The sequence below is a fragment of the Diorhabda carinulata genome, chromosome X (genome assembly GCF_026250575.1).
Source record: "Diorhabda carinulata isolate Delta chromosome X, icDioCari1.1, whole genome shotgun sequence".
NCBI lineage: Eukaryota > Metazoa > Arthropoda > Insecta > Coleoptera > Chrysomelidae > Diorhabda > Diorhabda carinulata.
In genome coordinates this window covers 45,664,639-45,680,452 of record NC_079472.1, presented here as the reverse complement: position 1 = coordinate 45,680,452, position 15,814 = coordinate 45,664,639, and the positions used below count along the sequence as shown (strand labels likewise).

At 32.9% G+C, this 15,814-nt stretch overlaps 1 protein-coding gene across 4 annotated transcripts in view; it reads right to left on the bottom strand.

Annotated features, from left to right (window-relative positions):
* The window catches only part of LOC130900444 (brefeldin A-inhibited guanine nucleotide-exchange protein 3), a 42,877-nt gene that overhangs the window by 6,263 nt on the left and 20,800 nt on the right, over positions 1–15,814 (bottom strand). Inside the window, exons 11-18 of one of the 4 annotated variants that reach the window (XM_057811069.1) lie at positions 15,583–15,766; positions 10,815–11,107; positions 10,600–10,741; positions 8,262–8,481; positions 6,395–6,475; positions 2,549–2,807; positions 2,086–2,454; positions 680–700 (exon numbers count right to left, since the gene is read on the bottom strand). In XM_057811069.1, coding sequence (XP_057667052.1) covers positions 680–700; positions 2,086–2,454; positions 2,549–2,807; positions 6,395–6,475; positions 8,262–8,481; positions 10,600–10,741; positions 10,815–11,107; positions 15,583–15,766 — 1,569 coding nt within the window. The remainder of the gene's footprint in view (positions 1–679; positions 701–2,085; positions 2,455–2,548; positions 2,808–6,394; positions 6,476–8,261; positions 8,482–10,599; positions 10,742–10,814; positions 11,108–15,582; positions 15,767–15,814) is intronic. The other 3 variants (XM_057811070.1, XM_057811071.1, XM_057811072.1) reach the window with 3 other exon arrangements.

Below are 15,814 nucleotides of genomic sequence, written 5' to 3'. Positions count from 1 at the left end.
CAGAACTGGAATGGGAGTGTACGGGCCTAGAACCAAACACTCTGAAAGCCTGGGTAACACACCAAGCAGAAATTTATGCAATAGAAAAATGTATCTACTTCAATCTAAACAGGAATTATCGAAAACAGGAGATCATCATCCTGTCCAATAGCCAAGCAGCCATTACAGCTTTAATCTCCAATATCATAAAATCCAAACTCATTTGGAATTGCCTAGAAAAATTAAACGAGCTAGCAAGAATAATAAAGTTACCCTACAATGGATTCCGGGACACCCGGAGGGAAGGGAAATGAAATAGCTGATAATCTCGCTAAAGCGGAGACCTGAACCTTTCTGTGATATCAGCTGCAGAAAAATAGAAAAAGCATTGGAAAAGAATGTAGATTGGAGCAAAAGCAATTATTAGTACGACATACAAGGAAGATCTGCTAAATGTATCAACCTAAGTAAGAACAATCTACGAATACTAACAGGATTTCTATTGCCTCATTGAATACTTGAAGAAGCTAGATCTACTGCAGATACAGTAATCCCACATTCTGGACTAAAAGAAGTGAAATTAACAGAGCTGTACACACTGGGTTCTCAGTATAGCAGAAAGAAAGGTACGCAGTAAATCCTTTGGGTCGCAGTGTATATGATACCCCAATATCTACATACATATATAATATATACATACCGCAGCGTTGACTATCACCACCTAAGAGAGACCGCAACATATTTTAGGAAAGATTTAGCTCGTCTTCCAGTAGACAGTAGAACATTCTAATTAAGTCAAAGGCACTATACGACATTGCTAAATGTGTAGTGCCCCAAAGAAGAGCCAAAAAATTCTATAGCAAGATGGAATTTTTAAGAGTTACGCCAAAAACATATCATTACAACATATAAATACTGCATGAATGTTTAATACTACAAAAAAACTTGGAAAACATCAAAACCAATATCAAAACCTTTAAGCAACATTTATAGTCTATTTCAGAAAGATATAAAGTAATAAAATGGGGAATTCCATCCAGTTCGGCTCAATTTCGGTGTTGGCCATAGGTGTAGGTCTTGAAATCGTATTGTTTGTAATATTAAAATTTCAAGTAATTGCGTAAGAGAATTAGGAAAAGAATGTTTTCTGGCCTGAAGACACCAAAAGTGTAATTCGAAGAAAAGTTCACTCTTTTTATTTTAAAAAAGAAATACCCATCCTAGATAAGATTTTAATGGAGCTTGGCCAGGATCCTACCGGCACGCCTATGGCACACTATTTCCAGTGTTTGTGAATGGATAACAATAGGCCAAACCCGTATATTGACTTCAACCTGGGTGGTACTACCTTCACTAGATAAAAAAAAATTACAATGATATCAATGTTCAACTATGAACGTGGTTTAAATATTCGTTGGGTCACTCTGTGGTCCCTTTGCATACATAATGAGGTTTTAATACTCTATACCTTTCTGAAATAAACTATAATAAAGATTAATGCTTATGATTCTAGAAAATTAAACAAATAGTTGGAAATAAACAATAATCAATTATACATCTGATCGGTGCCTATTTATCTGTGCGTTGTATATCGATAAAAAAACCTTTTGCAAGATGTTAAGCCAATATTTAACCATGTAGAGTTAGCAATGAGTAGAAATAGGTTCGGAATGTCCAACAAAACCATCTAAGGCATTGGACAGTTCAACGTGTGACATGTGTGACTCGAATTTGCTAAGACAAGCTGAAAAATACTCCGCGACATTTGATTGGATCATTTCTCAACAATGGTGCAAGAGTTTGTGATAAAAAATACATTTGAACGATGCCACACCCACTCTATAGTCTCTGTATTACCTCTCGTGACCTTTATTTCCTAAGATAAAGTCAAACCTAAAAGGAATTTGCCGTGGTGGCATATACTAAATAAAAGAAGGTGCAATCATAGTTCGAAACGGATTTCCTTCGTGGAAGCAATATTGGAATCATTGTGTAGAGTGGAATGAAGACTGATGTGAAGGACGATAATAAAATTTTAATCCGAACTAGCATTCTATTGATAAATTCCGTGAACTTAATTGTATTAAGTATGAAAATAATTCTTACCTGAACATCTGTATCACATAATTCGAGACAGAGTAAATTTTCGAATGGTTTTATGAGAGCTTCGTTGAAATGGAAATGGGGTAGTTCAGCTTGTTCGTTCAATAAAGCTGTAACTGCATCGTGAATACACGTAACGGCTTTTTTAGAAATTGTCCTGTCTTTGTGGCAGGCGGCTTGCATTAAATGTGGCCCAACTATCGACCACAATTTCATAATGTGTATCAGGGGTCGACCAGATTTAACAGATTTCAGTGTAACTTCTCCTATTCGATGTAAGAGTAAAGTGGCTGGTGGTTTTTGTTGAATTTCTAATTCTTTCTTCCACCATTTTTTCTCTTGACGTGGGGATTCTTCGTATTTAGTAAATAACTGGAAAATTATTATTTTTTATATAAGTAATATTGAATCAATGCACAATTTTTCATTCTGTCAACTTTTTTGTTTCAGTGAATTCAGTACTTACCTGCGTATGTGATGCCTTACATAACTCTGTAAGGAAACTACACAATCCTGGCAAAGACAATCTTAAAGCTGCTGCGTGGAAGAGTTCATCGGATTTTTGTGACAAAACACAACATACTTTTGCCGCATAAACGCCACTTAAAATTCTTTGACCTTGAGTATTGTTGGCACCGCTCTTTTCAACAATTTCAGCAATGCTTGTGTCGTTGATATCATTTGTCATATGACTGGTGTTATGGAGAAAGCTGTAGATGTCAACTCTGAAATTAAAGTTGTTAATTATAAACTGGAGCGTTAGGGAATTTTGTATATCAAAAATAATTTTGATCACATATACACTGAAAAGTATTGTCTTTTACAATCAGAAATCAGAATAGTCGTCATATTATGAACTGACTAGTAGTAGTAGTAGATTTTTTCAACATATATTTCAAGATTTAGCTCGTTTTCCAGTAAAGAATATTTTCCAAAAAAATTAAGTCAAAGGAACTATACGATTTTACTAAATGTGTAGCAATGGTGCCCAAAGAACAGCCAAAAAAATTCTATAGCAAGATGGAATATTTTTAAGAGTTACGCTAAACAGGTATCTTTACAACCCTCCATTAACGTATGGTCAAGGATTACTTAATTTTTGTCTTGTATTAATGTGATTGTGAAGAATCATAAATTTACCGACGGAACTTATTTATTATGGTATTCGTTAAGATTTGTTGTAAACTGATCGCTTGTAATGGAAACTAACGTCATATTTAAGCGAATCTAAGTGTCCCTTAGACACTTAAAGTTTCATTAAAATATGAAATTACTTACTTTTATTTTATATTGATGTGACTCTAACGACCCTAAATATAATTATTTTTAACTTTTGTGTACAATATGATTTTGGTATTTAAAGCGGTTTGTAAACAGAAACGAGGTTCTTTATAGTTTGGCATTCGTCGAGTACGTAGTCGGGTTATTAATACCAAGTTTAATTAATTATTTTCTTGAATATTAAATAGTTTTTTACAAAGTAGTTTTAATGTTTTCATAAAAAGAATATGGTCAATCATCATAGGTTAGCCCGAAGCTACATTACATTTTGTGGTCCGTCGAGTCAGATATGATCCAGCAGGTGTATAAAGAAAGCTATATATGTCAATTCTGAAATCAAAAATAATTTTGATTACATTTCACTGAAAAGTATTGTCTATTACAATCAAAAATTAGAATTGGTGAAAATCATATTACGAACTGACTAGCAGACAAAACCATCATCGGGAACATATTCCCGCTAGCTGAACAGTCATTGGTCAGTTCGACGTGTTACATGAGTGTGACTCGAAGTTGCAACTTGCCATGATAAGCTGCTACAACTCATCGAATCATTTCTTACTAATGGTGCAAGAGTTTGTGATAAAACAGACATTTTAACGATGCCATACCTACTCTATAGTTTCGGTATTGCTTCCTGTGACAATAATCCTTATTTAAGGTAATTAAAATTCAAACTAACATAGACGCTTAGAAACGATTTTAATAATTTATTTAAGAAAAAAGTTTAAGCATAAAATTTCTACTGAATTAAGGATGGATCCGTTTTATTTAATTAACTCAACAAAATTCGATAAACCATTATTCCCTACAAAGTTTCCTCGTTGAACATGATAGCCACTTCTATAGTTGGATATTCCTTGTTTCATGTCAATGGCTCTCTATTGACTTAAAAGCGTGCGTTATCCTATTAAAATGTCTTTTCTTGAATATTATTGTTATTTGGAATAAAACGTTCTTCAAGAGGCTTTCTTTACTATTCGCGTTGACAGATACGGTAACGAAAAATGCAGCCATTAAAGTGCATCTTGGAAACTTCCTTTTTGAAAATTAGTGGCAATCATTTATTGAATCGTGGCAGTTGAAGCCACCAGATCCTAATTCGAATTTATTTCCATAAGAAACGATTATTAAAAATGAGTTTTTAAGATTCCTGCTGAGTTCCATATTCTGGCAAGAAAAATGTAATCAGGAATTTTATAAAAACAAAAAATTGATACTGAATTAATGGTCGGTCGGTCATATATTTTATCTAATTAACTCTTGAAGTCTAATAAATCTGATTATAAATTGTTCCAAATATTCTGTATTGCATTTTTAAGTTTATAGTCGGTGTGAATTGGATAAACCATGATTCCCTACAAATTTTTCTCGGGAAACATGAGGGTCAATCCGATATTTTTTGCTTCGAATCAGGCAAGAGGCATTCTACTGACATGAATCCAAGCTTTATCATGTTGGAATGTCCATTCTTATTAAAAAATGGAAATAAACATAGTTCAAGGTAGTAGTTTTCTCTACTATTTATTCATGTTGATAGATACGCTAACGAAAAAATTTCAAAGGCAGCCATTAGAATGCCATCTGAAAAATTTCTTTTGAAAAATATTGTAGACTTCTAATTTAGTGCGTGTTGTTTAGGGTCGGAAGTTATATGAAAAATTTATGTCAAAAAAAAAACGTTATCGATATGAAGTTTAGAAGAAAAGAATTATAAAATATAAATATAACGGAATAAAATAATGATTTATCCACACGTTTGATGAAAACCGTACGTCTTTTGGATTTACAGAGCTGACTCTTAAAATGGATTCGTCGCGAATCGTCGGCTGGTATGAACATTACGCTGAGTACTTAGTTAAAAGAATAGAGATGACAGAAAATTGAAAACGATAGCGAGTTATGAAGAAACGAAATTGGAAAATTGGAAAAATGTAATTTCCGACAATATTTAGAATCATTTCTTACATTGTAACAGTACGAATTGAAGCAAATAGGACCAACGAACTGGAATTTATTTTCATAAGCAAAAATTATTTAAAAGTGTTTTTGGAACAAAATATTTGAAAACTACAGGCAAAAGTGATTTTCAATTGCAGTCCATATTTTGGCAAGTGAACTACAATCTAACAAAAAATATCATATTCTGGTGTTATTCTGCAATCAAGTAATTTTATGGAAGAAGACGCGACGCCGTTATTGACTTGACGTAAGATGTTCACTTTCTGTTCAATATTTTTTTAATCATTTATATCACATTCTGCAGCAATGTTAAGGTATTGCTTGCTTCAAAAACAATTCTCCTTCCAGTTCTTTTTGGAAATTTCCTTTTTGGAGCCGCCTTTTCTGTTTGATGCATACTGAACGATATTTTTCAAATAATTCGGAACAATTAATCATGATTAATCTCTTCAACTTTACCATTTTCTAGCTCAAGCAGACAACTTCCATGAAACAATTCCATTCGTCACAAAGCTGTAATGATAATTAATGACAACAATTGCATTTTTTGTTTCGCACCTCAGTTTCGTGCCGACTTGGATTTTGAATTGCTAGCGCTATAGTTAGCACCATTCTTTTCCAATATTTTTTTAATCGTTTCTTAGCATTTGATATTGGACGTGTTTCAGATTTAATTTCAATTACTTAAAAGTCAGTAGCGGCTATAGATATGTTCCTCAGTTCATATGGGTTGCCCATCTACATGAAAAATAGCTGACATATCGAAAAAGTCAATTGATTCGATCTGCGCCGTTTCAGTATTCGTACAAATGATGAAACTATAAGATTTGATAAAGGTTTCTACGAAAAGACAAGTCATGGGTCTTTCACCAGAAGAAAACTTCCGGCACCGTTTAAAATAAAGAACATATAAAGCGTTATACGATTTCAAAATAAAATATATTACAGGATTACTTTCGTTATTTCATCATTTCAATCGTTAACTTTGACAATTTTTATCAATATGAAAGTTTTCCTTAAAGCATTACATTTCATTATAAAATTGAACTTCAATTGTATACTTGCTTACTTTGGTTTGTTAATGGTTTCAACCTTTACGTTACTTGCTACTTTATTCGCTGAGTCAAGACTCCAAAACCAACAGTTGTAGCTGTAAATATATTAAAATTTATATTTGTCACTTTATTTGTTCAATTAAGTCCATTTGTTAGTACGCAAGCATTGTTAGCGAAAACACTGGTTACAACAACTCTTGATACATTGTCTGATGTGCGTTTCGATAACCAACCAATGGTATCTGAAGACGATAACTTGATTATCAAAACGTCAGATAATGAAATTATGAGTGTTGCTGTGGATGAATATCACCAGCTCAAGCATTTGTTAGTATTTTTACGAAATCACACACTTTTGTATGCCTCTAAGCCAACCCTGTCTTATAAAACATTATGAAATGTTCCGAGTTTTCGCGAATGTGCTTTAATTCTTAGGAATCAAATTTTCCATAATGAACTTCACCATTTGAATATAAGAAGACTGGATAGTTAGTTAGATTAATTATTATGATGTTGTGTATATTGTATTGTGTAAATAAACTGAAGGTTAGACAATATAACGTATATTTAAATGTATCCCATCCATTAGTGTGAACTTTATATTAAGTATTGGTGACATTTTTACCCTTGAGAGATTGAAACAGAGCAATTGAAAACCTCAAAAATACTGCAATCATAAATACTATGAGAAATTATCGTACTGCCTAGTTAATTTTGCACAATATGAAATGAAATATCTTTTAGACTATGCATTTAACCTAGATAGATCTAGAAATTTCTTTGAAGTGTGACCTAGCCGACTTTTCATTTTTACCATACATACATTTTATTACACATAAAGTGAATATAAGAATGATTAAAGAGTTGCGGACAACAGTAGTTACTCTAATCACATACCTATTTAATGTTATTTTAAAACAAACCACTGTCCAGAACAAATCAAAACTGCAGAAATAATTTTTATTTTAAAAGAAGGTAAATAACCAAATAGAGCAACTTCCTAGCGACCCATCCGCCTACTGCTAATCATCTCAAATGCTCCTATTGCAAAAAATAAACAAAAATCCCAGCTGAGAAGATTGGATCTCATCTCATCCGTTTGGATTCCAGACAGCAAATCCACAGACTTAGCCATGAAATACATCGAGATTTAGAACTCAAAAAACATTGCACAGCTGTATTTCTAGACAAGGTCTGGCACGCAGGCGCCTATTATACAAACTTAAAAAGTATATTCTTATTTCAAGTTGGTGAGATCCTACCTTAGTAAGAACCTTTAGAATTCGTCTGAATGAAGTAGTGAATAGCAGTTCTATAACATTAGGAATTCCTCAGGCAAGCGTCTTGGGTCGTCTAATGTATATACTCTGCACGGCAGATTTACCTATCAACAGATACAACGATACAGCCATCCCAGCAAGCCATGAATATCCAGTGGAGGCATCTAACATTCTTCAGAGCACCCAGATGAAATACAAGACTGGCTGCACAAATGGAAAATCAAGATCAATGACATCAAATTAAAACAAGTGAACTTCGCAATAATAAAATGCTATCTAAGGATGCATGTGAAGAAAATACTTTTCTGGAAAGAGAACATTGTTAAGAAAAAGAAATTAATAAACTTAAAGCTCGTAGAACTGTTAATCAGAAGGAAATCCAACCTCGCATTACATAATAAACTCCCTGTATATATCATATTTCTTTTCTACTCCATTTTCCGGAAGTTCAATACATTCTGCTTATGTCCGTTATGACTCTCGCATCCTCATTTATAGATAAGTGAATATAGAGCTCAATCTCTTCAAAGTTCCCACTCGAGATTGATATGTTTTTAAAGCAAATGCGTATATATGAAAACATTATACAATCTGAACTTACGTTTCTTCATCACCAGTAATGTTGAATGCCATATGAAGTTTCTCATTGGAATCGGAACGTGTCGTGGAAGTAACAATATTATTTTGAGGATTTTGTGCCACCATTAACAGTTGTGTCGAGCCAGTTTTACTGAATAAAGAATGCTCGAGCGTCGCCACTGCAACACATGCGCTGAAAACATGCGGCCAACAGGCAGAACTATGACTGCCTAATTCGAGACCTAAAATACCATATTAGTTAAAAAAATTCGTCAGTTAACTAGCATTATTGGGAAATTGCAATTATTGCAAATAAAACAAAGTTATCAAAATTATCTATGTACATAGAGTTAATATTAGAAATAGAGAAAGTGTAATTGTTAAGCTGGCCATACATCCCGTTTTGAACGGGACAGTTTCGTTTTTTTAGGCTTTTGGGATTGTTCCGTCGGTTTACTAAACGTCCCGTTTTTTTACCACGAAATTTTGAATTATTTAAGTTTTATAAAACAAGTAAAAACTGTTACTATTACTGTTAATAGTGAAAAAATCCTAATGTAGATTTAGAAAAAATGTATGTTAATATATAATGTGTTTAAGCTCTACTGCGCCGATTGCTCATACGCTGAGTCGCGTTGGCGTCACAAGTTTTGTAAATATCCTGTTTTGTATTTTGTTTCAATAATTTCATAAACATAATGAGTGTTTCGCATAAACATGCTTATCTTTAAAACAGTTTCATTCAGTTTTGGGTTAGGCCAGTATTAACAGCCTAAAAATATTTTACACTTTTTGACGTTTTAAAGGCTTTAAAATTTTTATGGCCAGCCTTGTAATTGTACTATTGGAAAGGAGATAAACAGCATTGGGGGAGAGATAGACAGTGGTATACCGATGTTCTATCTCTCTCTATCAGCAGATACCCACTTGAACAAGTCCCAGTACCTAGCTCTCTTTATTTAATATTAACACTAATGCTGAAGATAAGCAGTTCGTTCGTATCGGGTATGGACAAATGAAATTAGATTATTTTCTCCTTTTTTCGCAGTAAAAATTTTTATATTTAGTATTTTCTAGATTGAAATGGACCCCTTTTGATAATTTATAGTTTTTTACTGAAATTTGTTCTATTTCACAATACTCCACGAGAAAATTGAATGATACTATACAATAGTATGATTTTTTAGTATAAAAATGTTTACTTGTGATAATATTAATTTAATATCAAGAACTAGATGCTAACGACGAACAACAACTTGACATCAATTGCAAGCTACACAAGTCCAGTTGATAAATAAGGAATATGCAAGAGCGAAGGAGTAAAGGAGGATATAAGCGACGAGGAGAAGTACCAGCACCAGAAATTCTAACGTGGGTAGAAAGAAGTTGTCAGTGGGTAGGAATTAAATTACTATCATGGCTAATGCGGTGACAAATATTAAATTAAATATCTTTCGCAGATCCATGACGCTGATTGATATCTCTAATAGCTTACAACTCCAAGAAGAGATGTGTAATGCACTGACCGGTTTGAATGTTATTGCATCTCATCAGAGCACATTTAAGTTTTCACTCTATAATGGAAATATTTGAAGTAAGCTAACACCACAGTGAAAAATCTCTTTCTTTCTATTGGTTCTAAAGCAGCAGACAGAATTGGAATAGAAGTGCACGGGCGCAGAACCAAATACTTTGAAAGCCTGTGCAACACACCACGTATTTTTCTAGCAGAAATTGATGCAATTGAAAAATGTGTCCATTTCACTATTTCAGACTAGAGAGGAACTATCGCAAACAGGAGATCATCCTCCTGTTTAATAGCCAAGCAGCCAGTGAGTGAAGGGAAATGAAATAGCTGATAAGCTGGCTAAAGCGGGGACAGACAAGCTCTTTATGGGACCTGAACCCTTCTGTGGTATCAGCTACAGAGCCATAGAAAAAGTATTGGGAAGTAGATAGGAGCTAAACCAATTATTAGGACAACCTACGGGGTCTGAAGCAGGCAAAGTCTGCTGAATATGTCAACTTAAATAAGAACAATCTTCGAATATAAACATACTTAGCAGACAAAACCTCTATTCTTATTCTCGGTGTTAAAAACTACGGAATTCCAGACAAATATCTCTGGCAACTACAGTCATCCCACATTCTGGACTTTCTATAAGGACAGACCAGCTGTAAACACTGGGTTCCCAGTATCGCAGCAAGAAAGGGGGAAACTCTTTGGGTTGCAGCCCAATATCTCCATACATATATACAATCTCCTTCTTCATTGACATTGACATTGACTCGATTTGTTCTTTTATTTGCTTGGTATACGAGTTATTAATAGGAGTATTTCTATTATAAATTTCACTCACCTTTGGATAGCAAAACATCAAGTGAAAGCGCATGCGATGCTAGTAGTTTTGTTCCTTGATTCTTACAAGAGGAAGCCGACAACAAAGATAATATACTACTACTTCTACTTTGCAGTTTTAGGGTATTACTAAGACTTGCAGCCTGAAATATTAGAAACAATAAAAATACGTAAAATTTCTGGAATTAAATTCTCAATTGTGTAAATATGACATACTTTATGTAATCCCTCCAAACAAGTGGTAATTACATCATCTCTCATTTTTTGTTTATATTTTTGACGTGCTCTTCTAGCAACCAATCTACTCAAAGCTGATGTACCATTAGGACATGTTGTTTCAGATAAAGGTAAGCCTAACACTGATATAACAGAAGCCCAACAACATGTAAGAACTCGCCTGGAAAGTTTTATACCGGCTTCAATTTCTGGACTTGTATCTGTTGATATATGTAATCTTTGTAGTTTTTGCCAATCTGATAGAAGTTGTGACACAGATAGTCCACCAATATCTACAAAATCAAAAATTTTACTAAAAATGTTACTATTTTCCACACCACACAACCACTTTACACTAACACTCATATGGTACAAATCTAAAGTATAACAATTGTGAAATCTTCATTATAACACAATCAAAGGTACTTTGAGAAGATTATTAAGATAAGATCATTTTTAGTTTTAAACTTTATATTTTGCCTACTGTTCTTGCTCTATTATAAACTAATTCAAAGTACTAATCTATTGATAAAACTGACTGGTGATTGAGTTTAGAGTGATCATTCGAAGACAGTTAACTAAAGCAAATCAATTTTGGTCCCATAGTCTAAAAGCCATGATGTAAAGATATAAACAACCTAATTTCTAATGAATCATCAAGCTGCTCGGAACGCTGGGTTTTACAATTGAGATAATATCTTAATATTAATGTTTCCCACATACAAATGCTGAACACTTTGGACACGATTTTGTAATGTTTCATTTTCTTGATTTGCACTGTTTACATGAACCTCTTAAACGCTTTTCATTTGGGCACTGCATGTAGTAGTCTCTTCAAAGTCTTCCACAGCTGTTTTCGAAGTCTTAGAAAAGCTTTTAAATCAATGGGTTTTTTATGTCTGACCTGGCATACAACTGTTATTTCATCAAATCTTAAACCAAATTTTTTAGAAAAATATTTCTTTCATCAGGAGCTTCTGCTGGTAATCTTGAAGTAAACAATATATGCGTATTGATCCCAACTACGTTCATTATATGATAAAAAATTACCATCGGCCATCTTCTTATCATTCTTTTTGCCAAGAAACCGGAGCATTATTTTTCGACAGTGTCAACTCCTCCTTTGGTTGTATTATATCCCATAATCATTTCTGTCTTCTTGTTCACTGTTCGTCGAACAACTAAGATTTACTTTTACCCTTTTGTTATAAGGTATAGATAGCAGGTAGAATAACTTGAACACAAAAAGTGAACGGAAATTTTCATTTCCTGATAATAATGAAAACACCTGTCTACCGTCTAACGGACGGCGTAGCGCCCGGTGAAAGATTAAAAGGATACGCTAGAGCACAATTAGAGGCATATAGAGTGATGTTCAGGCTTTTTTCTTCCCAAAAACTATATGGATCTATATATCAAACTCCTTTTATACCTAAAAAGCTATTTAGGTCACAAAATTTTTTATTCGCTTTGAGAGTATGGTAAGAAATTTTATTTTATTGAAGTTTAACACTATAAACATTAATAAGATTATTTTTTATCAATATTAAAACATATTTGAGTCATTCTAAAATCTGTTGCAGAAAAGTGATGCACCAAAACTAAAAAAAAAGTTTTTACGTAACTAACGCATTAAATACAATTTATTAATCTACTTTTGATTATTTCAAATTTTGTCTCGCTTTATTGTAAATAGTTAACGTACGCTCTGTTACCATATATATTTAGCAAAAGCCAAGCGATGGGGCCACTTTTTCAACGGAAACGGTTGTGTTATTATTTTACTGTTTTATTGACAAAGTTTGTTGCAAGTAAGGAGGAAGGTATATATCAGGTATGGGCAACCTTTGACATGCTGAGGGCCAAACTTTAGCGTGCAAAACGTTCGCGGGCCGCGTTTAAAAGTACTTAGTGCATTTTAAAGTAGTGATAATATTTTTTTGCGATAGATATTAGACATGAAATAATACGACAATGTTATTATTGTATTATGTATTTATTATTGACATGTATATGTATATTTACAATGTGATTATTGTATTTATTAAAATAACAAAATGAAATTTTAAAAAATGGTACAACATTATAATTAAATAGTTACATTTGCAATTGTTACAAACTACAAAAGTTAAATACACTGAAATCAATGAGACATTTGAGCTTGCATTTGGGAAACTAATCCATCGATATTTGGATGAATTCCACTGATACAAAGACGTAAAGAATTTTCCAAATTATCGTCAGTCAGTCTTGTACGATGTGTTGATTTATTAACTTTCATCAATGAAAAGAACTGTTCGCATTTATAAGTACTGCCAAACGCAGAAATCAATCTTCTTGCGAATTTTCTAAGCTGCGGAAAATTGTCTTCTTCTAGGAATTTTTTGTAGAAATCGCACAACTCTACGTCTTCAAATTTGGATTTTAGGAGTGAGTTTTCTTGAATCTCGATTAACTCCATTTGTAAGTGTATTGGAGCATTTTGTACATTACATTTTGTAGGAGTAGCAAATAAATTGAAACATTATTCCATGTTTTTGAAGTCGCTAAATCTGTTCGAAAATTGTTCCGACAGTAACTTGAGTTCTTCAGCATATTGAGCATAAGCAATATTTTCATACGCAGAGAGCGTGTTGAAATGGTAACTGTTACCAGACTGCATCTGTGACTCCCACAAGCGTAGTTTGATCTGAAACGCTTTCAAATGGCTGTACAAATCATTTACTAACTGTCCTTGTTTTTGAAGTTTCAAATTTAAATAATTCAAATAGCCTGTAAGATCGACCAGAAATGCTAAATCACATATCCATTTTGGGTCACTCAATTCAGATAGTGGCTTATCTTTTATTTTCATAAAGTTTGCTATCTCATTTCTAAGCTCGTAAAACCGTTTTAACATTTTTCCTTTGCTCATCTATCTGACTTCACAATAATATGTTACGTCGTTATATTCAGCTGATATTTCATGTCGAATGGACTTCATGGGATTCATTAGTCTATTGATGACTCCACATTTTTATAGTCTATTCATATCATATCCGGTGCCGGATAAGATAAAAAGCACAAACAAGTGTTTTCTTTTAAAGATATGTACTAGTATAACTATATGTACTAGTACTAAGTATAAGTACTTAGTTTAGTGTAATATTTTTTTAATTGGGTTTTTCCAAAATGTCTCGCGGGCCGGATCATATCTTACATGGGGCCGGATCCGGCCCACGGGCCGGTGGTTGCCCATATGTGATATATATGAACTATTTATCCGTTGGCTATGAAGTGAGGTGCATGGTTTTATTCTATGTGTACTTTGTTTCCTGCGTTTTTGAGTAAGTACACCTATATTTCTCTACAAATTTATTATTTTAAAGTTGCTCTTATGGAATAGTTCTTTTTTATGCATTTATCTATCACAATATCGTTTTGTTTAAATAGTATCAGAGGAGAAGTCTTTATGCTGTCTGTATCTTCTATAATCTAAACGCTTGGTAAAAGACATGACTCCACGTAAGCATCGACTATCCAAAAAAGAGTGGTAAGTTGCAAATACCAAAAGAAAAGATAGTCAAAGAGCACTTCGAATAGTTATGAATACCCTAGAATCAACGCCTGGAGCTGAAATACCACTACCAACTACATCTGGTTATTCACCAAGTTTTGCCACTGCTCGTCAACTCTCTACTCGTTAGCCTCCGACTCTAAGATACAGTAGTGCAGAAAAATTTATTGAAACACTGGCGCGTATATAATATAAAAACGCATTATAAAAATTATAAAGAGTGTATAGATAAATTGACTGAAGACGAAATAGCACTTCATGAGAATTTCAGCGAAAACTAAAATTGTAAGCTGCACGAAGAAATATAATCACATTATTTTGGTGGTTCGCGAAACCGATTATCCTTACATACAAGTTAATTGAGAAGGAAAATATTCATCCAAGTAAAATCTAAGAAGGGGTTCACGTTCTAGTAAAAATTAGCAGTTCTAAAAACAAATACATTTACTTTGGAAAAGCATTAAGTGATGTAGACAAAGTCGGAGAAGTGAAAATAGTTCCTAAATTAGTTATATAAGTACAACTATGTTACTGTTCCTTCTATGTCTATCAATTTGAAATAGTATAGTTAGATTTTTTAAAACAGGTTGGTACTTAATCGTTTATTTTATACGTCAGATATATGCTACTTTTATTTATGAACAACTGAGTTATATTTTTATAATTTCATTTAATGTAAGTAATTTAAGGGGAAAAATATATCATAAAACATACAAAGTAATAGAGAATACAAATTTTTAAGCATTACCTACTAATAATTAATAAACAATACTGTGTATGTGAAATATGAGAATGAAAACTTATTTAATATTGATTCACAAGGAAAAAAATAAGAAAATGTTGTTGTCTAAATTAAACGTAATTAATTTTTTTAAAAAATCTTGATTTATTGTAATTATTTTCGACAACGGATTTTAGAATGATTCATTCAACTATCATAAGCTTTTGAAATGATGGGATATACCCTTGAAAGATATTTATATATGATCTAATAATATTTACTCTATGTATTATCCATCTTGTTACACACTTACATTGTATTTCTGATAAACGGTGGAAAATGAATTGAAACTAAAGATGTGCTTGAACAAATTTTCATTCAAATAATTGAATAAATTGAAATAAATTTTGCGTTCCGTGTTAATCCTGTTATTTTTCTGACATTGTATTAAAGATACTATTGACATTAGTATGAGTTATTATTTTACATACCAGTCAATAAGCTTATTAGAGATGGTTGATGTGAGCTTTTAGGATCATATCCGGCAGATATCAATAATGATTTTGAAAGTACGTTCTGGTATACTTCACACAACCAGGTGGCCGATACGTAAACGAGGACGCCACTACCATGTATCTCTTCAACAAACTGAGCTTCAGTTATTGGCACAGGAATCTAAATAAAGTTAACAAATTTTGAATATAGTTTCCATAAAAAATATGG